General features: G+C 38.2%; 1 protein-coding gene across 7 annotated transcripts in view; it reads left to right on the top strand.

The window, feature by feature from the left end:
- The window catches only part of USP32 (ubiquitin specific peptidase 32), a 154,255-nt gene extending 141,153 nt beyond the window's left edge, over nt 1-13,102 (top strand). For all 7 annotated transcript variants that reach the window (XM_073315739.1, XM_073315740.1, XM_073315742.1 and 4 more), the window contains 5 exons: nt 6,195-6,386; nt 7,014-7,308; nt 7,909-8,336; nt 10,738-10,830; nt 11,370-13,102. In XM_073315739.1, coding sequence (XP_073171840.1) covers nt 6,195-6,386; nt 7,014-7,308; nt 7,909-8,336; nt 10,738-10,830; nt 11,370-11,543 — 1,182 coding nt within the window. In that variant the 3' untranslated portion in view covers nt 11,544-13,102. The remainder of the gene's footprint in view (nt 1-6,194; nt 6,387-7,013; nt 7,309-7,908; nt 8,337-10,737; nt 10,831-11,369) is intronic.
- The last annotated feature ends 962 nt before the right edge of the window (nt 13,103-14,064 follow it).

Here is a 14,064-nt window from a genome sequence, read left to right on the forward strand (position 1 = left end):
TTGTACACTGAAAGAATGCATCACCTGTCTGTACATAGTTTAAAGAAACATTTTACAAACAGAACTTGGCTGGCGATTCTTGAAATTTTATCCTAAATAAATTAAAAATGTAACTTTTTGGTTGTAAGCTTTTGAAAATAGACCCTTCTTTGAGTGACCGCTATACATTCCTACTCATGGGATGCACCCGTGGTGCAGCTTTGAGTGGAACATGTCACAGCAGTGCCCATAGGAATTGTCTCTCGCCTCTGTCTGCCCCTCTCTTTATTGTTCCTGAAAATCAAGGGCAAGGCTATCGGAGGAAGTGGTGTGCTCTGGTCACCTCACTTCCCTTCAACTGGGCAAGCAGACAGGCCAGAAACCTCTCTAGGGAGATGCAATTTGGACCTACCCTCCTAGAAGACTTAATGTTAGAAATTTTAACTTCTTTATTTTCTTAAGTATTTATTTTATTATTTCCCACATGTTGGTGTGAAAGCTTACAGATCCTGTGGTGGCTGCAACGGGGAAGAGGCCATGATTTAAGGGGTGTGCCTCTTAAATCATGTTGTATTCCCTGCTTTGGATGCCCATATGAGGTATCTGGCTTGAGTGGACAGTCTCCTTCAGCATTTGTGGTCTGCAACGCCTTAACCCCAAGAGTTCACAGGGAGTGTAAAACTGGCTCCATGCCCTACTACTTCAGGAGGCGCTAGTGTCCCTTTCATGAGAACTTACTAAGAATAGCGGTTTGCACTTTCATGGAAGTAGGGGCCATAGCAGAAGTTCCAAAGGAATTCAGGGGAAAGGGATTGTATTCCAGATAGCCATCTTTCTTCAGAATCAGTAACTGTCTCTGACCCATCTTAGACCTGAGAGAGCTCAACTCCTTCGTCAAAAAATTCAATTTCAGTATGTTGACCCTAGCATCCATAATTCTCTCCCAATAGCCCCAGATTTATTTGGGTGTCTCAGTTTCTGGGATACATATTTCCACATCCCTATCAGGCCTTTACACTGCAAATACCTTGGCATGCCTTAGGTATATTTCCCATTGTAGAAATTTGCGGAGCTGCTACATGGCTCTCTGTTCACACACTTACAAAACATTATGCGCTAGACCTAGCATTCTGGTTGGATGCTGTATTTGAAGAGCACTGTTTAATTAGGACTTCACATTCCATCTTCCACAGATGACAGTATTGCATGGGCTGTGCACATTTACGCTCCATGCCCACCTTCCCCTCTTCCTTGGAGTCCTAATTACTGCCTCAGATCTGTGGAGACAATCAGAGGATCTGAGGTAGCCTGAGCCCCACAGCATCTTTTATAGCCCTCAGAATATTCAGGAACAGTGAGAGGAAGGGCAGCAGGGGGGCAGGAGAATTTCCAACAGGTGCAACTGTGAAACATTTAGCCAGCAGAGCTGCATTACCAGTGTATCTGATGAGTGAACATGCAGAGTCCTTAATGAAGAGCTCCTGGTTACAAGTGAGTAACCTTCTTAAACTTGGCAAAGAGAGGTGTGTTGCTAAGGTGAATAATAATGAGCAACTTAAGTTGCTCAAAAGTGTCCTGCATGCAAAAGGAATTACGATTTTTAACATGCCCAGAGGCTGAATCTATTTGTACACATGCAGCCCTGAAGAGACACATGTAAACAGTCAATTATACATACATTTAAATGGTCTTGATGCACAGAAGTGGGTTTTCATGTGTGCAGATGCACCAGTAAAGTATTTACAAGTACATTTGGATGCCCACTGAAAATTTGGCCCATATTGTCGCATTTGATGAAAGGCACAAGTTTTGTTGGCTCTCTGCCTTCTCATTTTAAAACGTGCATTGTATGCCCTGAACACATTATATGTAAGCTCAATCAAACATCTATCGGTTTGAGGGCGACCTAAGATTAGAGGAAGTCTGATGTGCTGTGTGGAAAACAGACTATACTTACTTGAAATTGTTTGATATCAGATGTTATAGAATAAACTTTAGTGAAACTGTGTGAGGGGATATGTGTGTGAAGAACGTATGCCAGTGGGTGCACAGAGACACGGAGGGTTGGCCTCCTGGATGGAAGTTGCATCTAGGCTGTTAGTTTGGAACTTCAGGGGTTTGATTGGAATTTGAAGGATCATCGATTAGCTCCTGAGGAGAAACAGAGCAAGATCACTGGGGTGGGTCCATGGGATTAACTGTGATCAAGAAGGGAAGCACTGCTGAGCTCTTACAAAATTAGACTTCAATCCCTAATAAAATAAGAAGTAGAAAGGTTACTGTAAGATATTATGATGTTTGTTTAATGTAGTTAAAATAAAAGTTTAGTAGTTTCTGAAATCCAGAAGTTGAAGGCATAGTCATTCAGAGGGGTTTTGAAGAGCTCTGAGGGCCCTCAAAATAGTTAGGAAGGTACAGCCGGGATCTCCCAGTATTCTCAGACAAGTGTCCTCAGGGTACTCTTAGAGCAGTAAAGGGGCTGTATTAGCAATACAGAGACACCGGTGTGCCTGTGTTGCCCGTGGAAGGGCAGCTTGTGACATCTGCCACGTGGAGAATGGAGCATTCCATTAATTTGTGTTTTTCTGTTTCAAAATGTGGAAGAGGCTAGCTGAGGAAAGAAGGGGTCACTAGCTATGATTGTGTATTGGGGGCAAACTGGTTTGAGTTTCGATGTTGTGCATTCTGGAGACTTGCTGGCACTCATATTGGCAGGGTTTGGAGGGTTGGGGGGAAAAGGACTGCAGTAGGCCGAAGAAGTTGAAAACCTTTAAATAGGTCATGAGAGAAGGAGATTTACAGAACATGGGGAGGTAACAATCCAAAAGGTACATGAAACATCTGGCATAGTAATGGCATCATTTAATTTGGACCAAGTTAATCTCTAGTGTTAATTGAATTGAAACCAGTGGCGTTATATGTAAGGGGTGGATTTGCCCATTTCACTGTAAAGGAGAACATTTCAGAGTGTCAGATGGAATTTGGGGCTTGTTCAGAGGAATAGCTAGTGCACAGCATACTGTGGTGTAAATTTTACGGCTGTCAAGCGATTAAAAAAATTAATGATGATTGATCGCACAATTAAAGAAATTAATCATGCAACTAATCGCATTGTTAAACAATAATAGAATACCATTTATTTAAATATTTTTGGATGTTTTCTACATTTTCAAATATTGATTTCAACTACAACACAGAATGCACAGTGTATAAGGCTCACTTTGTTTTTTATTACAAATATTTGCATGTAAAAAACAATAGAAACAGTATTTTTCAAGTCACCTCATACAAGTACTGTAGTGCAATCTCTTTATCATGAAAGTTGAACTTACAGTGTAGAAATATGTACAAAAGGAATTGCATTCAAAAATAAAACAGTGTAAAATTTTAGAGCCTATAAGTCCACTCAATCCTACTTCTTGTTCAGCCAGCTCCTCAGACCAACAAGACAGACAAACAGGTTTGTTCGCCTTTGCAGGAGATAATGCTGCCTGCTGCTTGTTTCACAGCGGAGCAGATCAAAGCACTCTAGGGAACTTTTAGTGCACAGTAGCAGGGTCCACATGACCAGTTAGTGCACTGTGGATTGACACCCAAGCTTGCTGCACGTCAGCTGTTTGTCTAAACAAGCCCTCTGTGGAAAAGCAGTGTTAGAATATTCGAATATTGGAACTTCCGGGTCAGAGTTCAAACCCAGAATCTCTACGTTTCATTCTGTACTGTGCTAGTTATAGTAATGGCAAAATAAGCAGCTGACTTCGCCTGCTTGAATTGGATTTCAAGCACCGGCTAAAGTCTGGGTATTTTAAAAAAAAAAAAGCGATGGCAAAAAGTGCCAAGTCTTTCAATATCTAAATGTAAAAGAGATGACTTTCCTTATCTACATCCTGAAGTAAATGGTAGAACACAAGGCTAGGTTCAGCCAAAGCCCAGATACCTGTGTCAGGGAAAACTTGCTTGAGCCATCATAGCTTCAGAAAGCAAAAGCAAAACACTGGACACTAGTGGACAGCACTGGACAGTCTTTCTCTCCCAGTTCATTCCTCCACCGCCGCGGGAATCAGATCCATATTACCAATGGCATCCCTTAAAATTCATGCCCAGGGTACTTGCTGATCCCACGTATCCTTGTCAGCTGAGTACAGGGTGGCTGACTGTTTGAGTAGTGCTTTTAGAACCAGACACTATACAGGACTTTATGTACCGCATCTCAGAGAGGTTCTTGTGCCAAGGTTAGGAGAGAAGGTTATGCGAAGAAACAAGGGGTGGCAATAATTTTTTAAAAAAACCATAGCTTTACAGGTGGATGACCAGGTCAAAGATAAGGAAGGCAGAAATCTGGTACTTAGAGGCTCCAAGCTGTGTAAAGAAGTTACGATTGGCAGAATCCACAGCAAAAACCAAGGTCAGGCCAAAATTTTTTGCAGATTATTTCCAGAATGTGAGGTTTAGGAAGAGTGAGACTAAATTGGGAGGAGCTTTTAACTGCATAACCATACTCTTGTACTGATGAACCAAGATGGTAACTTAGGGGAAGATGGAAGTTCAACTATGCACCTCAAGACACACAGGGTATCTGTCAGACATACGGAGAGTTAAACTCTGCTGGCAAAGACTGAGTTCTTTACCCTTGATCCCTATACACACAAGTAGACTGGTGGTTTTGCTGTCAGCCATTATTACAAAGAGCAGTTGGCGCCTCTGTAGGCGTTATGTAATGGTCCAACAGATGTCAGTCTGAGTCTCCAAAAATAACGTGGAGTTCAACAGGAGACCACGCCCAATTTAAAGGACACAGTATGTGTGAACATAGCATAGGAAACAATAATATAGTACTTTAAATTTAATGGTAGAGATAAAATGTCTCTAGAGAGACTTTCTTGGAAGTAACCCAAGTGGTGGTGAGAAGGTAGCTAATAAACTTAGCTTCAAGTATGAGTAAATTCTAGAGGATAGACTAAAACAATTGCATCTAAATAAAGGATCATTGGCGCTATTTGCATATCTCATTACTTTGAGAGGGAAAATGAATATCCTATTAAAAGAAAAGATGGGAAAAGCCACGAAGTACATACTACAATAAAATAACTGTATCTCCTAAGGTTATCCTGTTTTTATGATGGCTGCCGTCAAATTGCCATGAACCTCAATGTTCCTCAATTTGCCTGTATGTAGAGAGAATGTGTAATACTTGTTGTACCTCAGGTGAGCGTCTGAGGCTTAATTAACATTTGTAAAGGATTTTTTTCAGATCCTCGGATGAAAGGCACTATATGTGCCTTGTATTTATTTCCTTCCCGCACAATAGAAATGGAGGAATCGGACAAAAATAGGAATGTCTTAAAAAAATTGTATAGTAACATCTCTCTACCTAATAATCCTAAAGAGGAGACCTAGAGCTAGCTAAAATAAATAACTCTTCTAAATTTCACAATGTGTACCAAAGTGTGGGCTTTCTTAAAAAACAAACAAACAAACCACTGCTTGAAGAAATTCTAGGTAAACTAAAGCATATGAAAATGGTAACACCCCAGGCCCTGCTTATTTCATTTTTATAAAAAAGTTTGACTTTTTTAGCCACTTCCTCTATCTGACAACTTTAATGATCTGAAGTGGAGAAGCTTGCTATCCTCTGTATTGCGGTCATACCTAAGCCCCTGAAAGATTTATGTTCCTGAGCTTCATGTTAAGATGACAGACGTGTCTTTATCACATAAATTTGCTTTTGAAGTTCCTTGCAAACAAGTTAAATAAGTTACTTCCCAATAAGTTTGCAAGGACCTTCTGAGAACCTTGGACGTGAATCTGAAGAACTTGGTGTGTTTTTGAGATACAATAAAACCTCAAAGTTACAAACATCTCTGGAATGGAGGTTGTTTGTAACTCTACAATGTTCGTAACTGAACAACACATTATGGTTCTTTCAAAAATTTACAACTGAACATTAACTTAATACAGTTTTGAAAAACTTTACTATACAGAAGAAAAATGCTGCTTTCCCGTTATTCTGTTAGTAGTTGGTTTAACACAGTACTGTACTGTATTTGCTTTTTTTTGTGTTTGTGCTGCTACCTCATTGTGTACTTCCGGTTCGAAATGAGGTGTGTGTGGTTGACTGGGCAGTTCGTAACACTGGTGTTCATAACTCTGGGGGTCTACTGTATTAGGAAAGTTGCCAAGATACAAAGTTCATGTTAATCTGGTAACCTCTTTAGATTGTGGAAGAGCACGAAAGTGTTGAACAAAGCCGGCGGGCTCAGGCGGAGCCTATCAATCTGGATAGCTGTCTAAGAGCTTTTACCAGTGAGGAGGAACTGGGAGAAGATGAGATGTATTACTGTTCCAAGTGCAAGACTCATTGCCTGGCCACTAAAAAACTGGACCTTTGGAGGCTTCCCCCTATTTTGGTACAACTTTCAATAATTTTCTTTCTCTTTTGGGCAACAGTAAAAATGTACACTCAACATGAGAGTTCGGATTGCTGGGTACATCTTCCTACTTTCACAGAATAAGGAAGGTTTAGATCTACCTATGTTCCCTTTTGTCTCAACTGAATCATGGCTATCATAGGTGACGCAACGTGAGGTCGCTACACGTGTATTATCTGTTTTATATCATGTAAATGAAAAAATACCTGCTATAACTACTTAAATGTGGTGTTCTGCTCAGCAAAGGATTGAAATGTTCATTGCATTTATTGCAGTGCCATTGGTTGTGTTACCTTTATGGAACACAGCCTTGTTCTCTTCTTTAAATTATGCAGCATCTACATTTGCTGCCTTTGAATTTGTCCAAAGCACACAAAGTATGCTTTACTATTTATTTATTTACTAAAGCTGTATCTCCTACCTATTGTTGGTTGGTAGATGTTGCCTCTGTAGACCCAGATACCACACATTGTACAATGCAAGTTGATTTGTGCTCTAATCTTATAGTATGTATATCTCTGGAAGGATAAAATGAACATTTAAATTACTTGATTAGGTCATTGTGGTATAACTATCACCTTGTTTGTTTAATGTGTTTCACCCTAGATAATTCACCTGAAACGATTTCAGTTTGTAAATGGCCGCTGGATAAAATCTCAGAAAATTGTTAAATTTCCTCGCGAAAATTTTGACCCAAGTGCCTTTCTGGTACAACGGGATCCAAGTCATTGTCAACGAAAGCAACGAACTCCCCAGGTTGACGACCTTTCTGAGCCACGGATTCTGCAAGGGGAGCCTAGAAAAACAGATCTCCAAAATACTTATACATCTGGCGAAGGGGATGTGCTGAACAGGAGTCCATCCTCATTTAACACTAGTAGCATCTTGAATAATATCAAAGGTAGGGAATAAATAGTGGAAATCAGTCTCTCTATAAATTGCAGTGTAGAAATTAGTGATTATTGACCTATAGCAAGACGTATGGTAGTTCTTTCTTCAAAATCATCTTTACCCTTGAACTTATAAAATACAAGCCAATTGAATAGTGTACTCATTGTAAAAGTGAGGTTATTTGTGTTCTATTGATTCAGAAGTTAAGTTTATTCTGAAACGTTGATTTCTGCCACTGTCTTCCATTGTAAGCCTATTACAGCATTCATTAATAAGAAGTTGAGTTATTCAGGGTTGGTATATATTGGCATTTCAAATTTTCTGCGGCTTGAAGTTATTCAACTGCTATATGTGCCATTGCAGATTTGTGGGGCGGGGAGTAATTGACCTCTTTTTGCATAGCAAGATCTGCCAACTAATCCACGTAAAATTAATAGTTGCAATCTGTAGTCCTAACTATAAACTATGCATTGGTCGCTTAAAAAAAGAAGTTATCCATCCCAAAAGTTTTGTTCATTAGTGTCTCTGGTTATTGGAAGAAATCTTATATTGAAAAATCTAGGCTTTCAGCTTGCTTACCTTAAAAGGTTTTAACTTCTTTCTTTTACAGCATCTCCATCACCAGGGAGGAAAAGTGGAACTAGCTGTCCTTCAAGTAAAAACAGTAGCCCAAATAATAGCCCAAGGACTTTAGGAAGAGGTAAAGGGCGGCTGCGGCTACCACAGATAGGTAAAAACAAACTATCAAATAGCAAAGAAAATTTGGATGCAAGTAAAGAGAATGGTACTGACCAGGAACAGAAATTTACTTCTGACCAAGGAGATGCCATTAGCAAAGGACACATTTTGGGTGGTAGCCAGAGTGAATTATTCATTTTTCAGGACGAGATGACTTTAGCCAATGGATACGTTTGTGAGCAGAATGCATATAGTAATGGCAGTATCAATGGTGTGATTGATAACCACAGTGAGGAAGATATGACAGATGACCAAAGAGAAGTCTGTGTTAACCCTATTTACAATCTATATGCCATTTCGGTAAGTTGACATTTTATATAAGTAAAATATGCTTAAACTGCAATTTTGTTGTTAAGTTTAGAATTTCACGTGCAATACACATGAAGTAAACATTTGTCCTTGAGAAGAATAACAAAAAGAAGAGGTAAATGGAGTTATCCTCCAGTAAATTCAGTTTACCATAAAGCTGAATATAACTGAAAAGTTAGTCTCTGCACAGTGCTTTTCTGCTTGAGTATCTGTCAGTCATAGAGTTTAAAGCCAGAGAGGGATCGCCAGAGGGGGACTGCCAGATCATCAGCCCTGACCTGTGTATTACAGGGCCGCCACCACCACCTTCACACTACACCCAACAATTGAAATTGTGTGCCTCAGGCAGAGAACAGGTACATCAATGCCTGAGGACCCTACAATGGCAGGGAACTGTTTGTGAGATTTATCTAAATAATCCTGGCAAGCAACCTTTATTCCACACTACAGAGAAAAGCAAAGTCACTGCTAATCTGGACTGGGAGAAAATTATTTCTGATTTCCCCCCCCCCCCCCCCCCCCACAGTGATGAATTAAATCCTGAGCATGTGAGCTTTGCCAAGCCCAGATATTCAAAAATATGTGAAATACAGCACAGTCCATAAGAAGTTAGGATTGGAAGAGACTTTTCAGGTTACCTATTCCCACTTCCTGTGTCAAATAAGATCTTTCTTTGCTCTGAGTCCACTGGGAACTTTTCTAATCTTTTTTTGAAGATTATTAATAATGGGGACTAAGCTGTCTTCCTTAAGTATATTCTATTTCATAATTGTTCATATTGTTAAATGTATCCTTATATCTAACCTGACTTTTTTGCCAGATTTAGATTCTCACCTGTTCCTAGAGTTAGTGATTAAAGTATCATTTACATAAAGCTTTACTTTCTCAAAATGCTTCCCAGATACTGGCCTGCCAAATTAATGTTTGAGGATTATGTTTGTAGACAGGTACAGACATATTGAATATTTATTTGTCTGACAGTCTGGAAAATACCAAAACTCATTAATTTCTTACCATTATTAATACTTACGAATACAACATCTAAACGCACTTTCCTAATGAAGGGGGCAGATAGTGACTAGATTAACTGGTTATTGATGACCATTGTGCACATATGATACAGCTGTTTGATTTTATTTAAATTTCTCCCTTCTCACTATATTCTCTCTTACTGAGTTTGAATGGAGAAGGCATTTAATTGACTAACGAGTATTCGTAGACCTCTCAGAAGAAGTGAATGTTTGGGAAAGGTTTGACTGTCAGGTCTAGACACACTTGCCCTGCTGGACACTTGCCAAACTGTTGTGAAGGGATCCCATATGTTTTAAGCCTCCAGAGTCCAAATGAAGTCCAGGCAGTCACTGAGTTCACCATTGTGCCTGGTCTTGGGGGGTTGGGGACACATGCTTAACACCTTGTCAGCGAGAGAGAGGCATTTCATGATACAGCAATTTCATAATAACTTTACAATATCAACCAGAATTCATAAGTTGTACAGCAAGATTCCCACAAATGTCACAGAGAGAGGGGGAGCTTGACACTCTGCATTTGAGAGGTTGTTGAGAGGTTGTTCTAAGCATATGGTGCAACACCGAGGAAGATAAATATGGTGGGGGAGCAGTGAGAGAAACACCAGGGGGACACTGAGGTTGGCATTGTTACTGGAGATGCGTAAGGGATGAGAAATTCAAACACGATATGGTAGGTGAGGAGTAGCCAATGGTGTGGTTCAAAGAGGGAAATGATGTGGTGAGAGCAACAGGCAAGGACAATAATCTTTGCAGCAGCGTTTTAAACATGCTGAAGCAGAGATGTAGGCACCAGGGAGGCCAGAGAAGAGTGGTTGCAAGAAAGCAAGGGACAGGATGACTAGGATGTGAAAAGTGTGGGGGGTTTTATTTTTTAGTTGTGGTGACAAATTAAGAATCCAACTTACTTGATATTGTAGAAGATAATGAATTGTTAACACATGGATAGGGAAAGGAATTAGATGATTTCAAAGATAAAAGGGATGGGGGAAAATGGTGGTGGTATAATAACGGAAAAAGATGAATGCAGGAGAAGGGTGTGAGGGAGAAATTTAATTGAGTTTGGCCAGGTTGAGCTGGAACTGCCAGAAGATCATCCATGACATACCTTTCATCCCCTTGAATAACGCAATTGGGTATGTCCTAGGTAGACTGTAGCTAGAACTTGCTCTAGATTGCATTGACATGAGGAAAGAGCTTTGATCAAGTAGAGCCTGTAACATTGAAGCATTCAGTAGATGAGCATTTTAGGATCTGTTGATTTCAAGGGATGTCTTGAACCATTGCCACTCAGTGACAGAAAGCAGATTGGTTTCAATCTCAATGAATGATATATTTTTAATTCAAAAAAATCTTTTTTTTAGTGCCATTCAGGAATTATGGGAGGAGGTCATTATGTCACTTATGCCAAAAACCCAAATAACAAGTGGTACTGTTACAATGACAGCAGCTGTAAGGTAAATATTTCATTTTCATTAAAGATTAGTTTGGGTTGGGGCTAAAACCCAATTTTATGTGAACTGTTTGTTTAGAAATATGAATAGCTTGAAAAACGTAACATATGAACATTAAAATGGTGACCTGAAATTGCACTTGGAAAACTTTTAACATTAAAATTTGCATATCAGCTGCTAACAGAGTAAGGAAACATACTTGATGATTTTGAACCAAAATGAAAATGTTGCCCAATAACAATCTAGACAAAATAAATGTTGTCACTTGTGCTAGACATTTTGAGTTGAAGCTACTGGATAACTGTGGTTTGAATATTTTCTAAGTAATTGCATTTATTATTATCATTATAAAAGTCATCTCTCACTTTCAGGTAAATAATTTCGCCTGATAAAGTAAGGCAGATGGAGAAAATGTGACTGTTCTTGTTCTAACTGTCCGTTTAAAATGATTGTTTCTACAGTAAATGCATATATTTAAATTCAGTGATGGTAGCACAATGGTACAAGTGCAAGTTTTAGTAAATGTTTGTTCTGCTTTCCAGGAATTACATCCTGATGAAATTGACACCGACTCTGCCTACATTCTTTTCTACGAGCAGCAGGGGGTAGACTATGCGCAGTTTTTGCCAAAGATAGATGGCAAAAAGATGGCAGACACAAGCAGCATGGATGAAGATTTTGAGTCTGATTATAAAAAGTACTGTGTTTTACAGTAAACAAGTGATCTTCCATGGACCGTTTGAGAGCATGCAGGATGAAACTTACATTTGGCTACAGTGTTGTTGAAGTGAACAAGCTAAATGTCAGTTGTCTTATCCTGTGGTCAGAAAGCACAACAAGAAAAATCTAATTAGATAGCAGTTAATATAAACGTTGTTTTTGTTCTAATATCTCACTACATGCTCTAAACAATTCTGATGTTAGACATCAGATTAAAACTGCCATTGGCCTTTAAATAACATGGTTTGATGAAAGCCAACGAGGACCAAATAAGAGCTAAATGAAATAGTCCAAATAAGAGCTAAACAGAGTAGTGTAGCGTTTACCAATTATTCTAACAAAATCCTAAGGTTCTCCTTCGATTCAAGATGATGGGAAAAAATTGTAGTGTTGTCTGTTGACAACACGATATTGCTACCTCCTTTTTCCTGAAGTTTCATCCCATTTTATTGGCAAAACAGGGAAAGCAAGAAAATGAAAAGTGCACAAAGCTTACAAAATGGTTATGGAATTTTTCCATTTTTGCCACTATTTATGTGTATTGTTGCTTTCAATGTGTTGGGAGCGCAACCAAATCATAATTTGAGCGCAGATTGATTTCTGCACTTGAATGGTTTATTATACTTTTGTTTTCTCCACATGTTGGTTGTGCAAATCAGCAAATTTCAGGAATGGCTGTCTGGCCTGAGGAATCCTGTCTTTTATATACTGAAAAGTCTCAGAAAAAATATCTGTGGTTATATGCATTGTGTCTGAATGTGCACTTTGCACAAAGTGCTCCCAACTCATGGAAGGACAGGTGTTATGTTTCATTACTAGTGTTGCTTTTAAATTTTGCACTTTTTAAAAAAAATTCATACCAGTACAATTCAGAAGCATTGTTCGTTTTTGATGCTGTAAGGTCTCCAGAGTGAATGGATGTCACCGTTATCTACTATGTCTTTTAAAACAAACGTCAGAAATGATGGTTGTCAGGTAGTTATGTTAAGAGGCAAGAAGGATTTTTGTTCATTTAATAATTTAAACTGGGTTTGGTTTCTTAATTGGTTTGCATTTTCACATTTTCTTACTGTAACAGGCTAGGGATTAATTTGCAGGGTTTTTGAAAAAACCCACTTTTTAACAGCATTAGTCAACAAATTTGCTACTACTTGGCATTCATTTTATTACTCACTGGCTAGATTCTGCTTTCCTTGCCCATCCAAAACTCCCTTTTAAGTCAGTGGGGCTTTGGCTTGAGCAAGGAATGCAGGATGGTTGGGGCTTGTTCAAGACTGGAAAAAAGGTTATTTATGAGTAGGCATTTCTTTTAGTATTTTAGCCGTGTTAAATTGTTAGCATATCTGAATTGAGGTAAATGTTTTACTCTTTTTTCAGCCTTTTCTTCAACTGAGCCTCAGCAAGTTAGTAATTTTATCATTCATTTCCTTAAGCATCCCTCTTTAGACTTGGCATAATTACTGATTAAATTTACATTGTAGATCTGTAAAATTAGTTAATATTCAACCTCCTTTCAGTGTGTTCTACAACAATGCCAAATCAACTAGGAAGTATACACTTTTCAGAAAGGGTCTGTTTTTATCCATTTAAGAAACTATATAAAGTTGATCGTGCTGTCTTTACTCAGGCAACCCCCCCTCCCCAATCTTAAATGGAAGTTGTAAGGATTGATCAGTTTCAAAATAAGTATTGTCTTTGACCTAAGGTGTCGAGCCCTATTTTGTGTGTTCTTTTATCTTTAGAGTGGTCTAAACAGTGAGGTTGAAGAAAAGCAAATGTTATGAATTGTGGAATTTCTCATTTTGGAATTTTGTGATCACATTTGTCTATATCTCCCTAGCCAAACTCCATGAAAATTGAAAGATTTTCAAATTATTTACTTAAAAAGGTTTTATTTAAGCAGGTAGCACAATCTACTAATGTTATTTGATCTTCTGTGTTTGTTACATTGGTTGTAATTATTTTTTTTAATTAAATTAATTCATGAATTAGCAGGAAATTTATTAAGTTAACTACATTCACTTTGTAAATTATTGTATAAAACTTATTGACAATGCACTGACTTTAGAAAGATGTTAATGTACATAAATACCATGTAAATAAAAGTGTTGATGTATTGGAATATGAACTGTATAAAAATGTATCAGTAATTGTATATGGAGTGAACTTGTTTATCTGTAACTATATTATTCAGACAAATTAAAAACTGTGGATGCAGCTCAAGTGTCATAATTTTTTTATGTCAAAGTTAATTTTTAATGCAAAAGTTTGTTTTTTTCTACTCTCAAGTTTCAGTACTTTTTTTCAGAGAGTTTCTATATGTTTTTGGACCCAAAGGATTGAATGGCTTGAGTAAGTATGTTATAAATTCTTTGCGGTATTGCTATTGCGCCTGTTTAAATGAGCTAACAACGTTCTCTCTACATTTATTTTTAACAATTGCTTTTAATTACTTTGGATTATTTTAATCTAACAATGTCCCTTTTATTTTCTGAATGTGTCAGGTTAACAGTATTT

The sequence above is a fragment of the Lepidochelys kempii genome, chromosome 17, assembly GCF_965140265.1.
Source record: "Lepidochelys kempii isolate rLepKem1 chromosome 17, rLepKem1.hap2, whole genome shotgun sequence".
Lineage (NCBI taxonomy): Eukaryota > Metazoa > Chordata > Testudines > Cheloniidae > Lepidochelys > Lepidochelys kempii.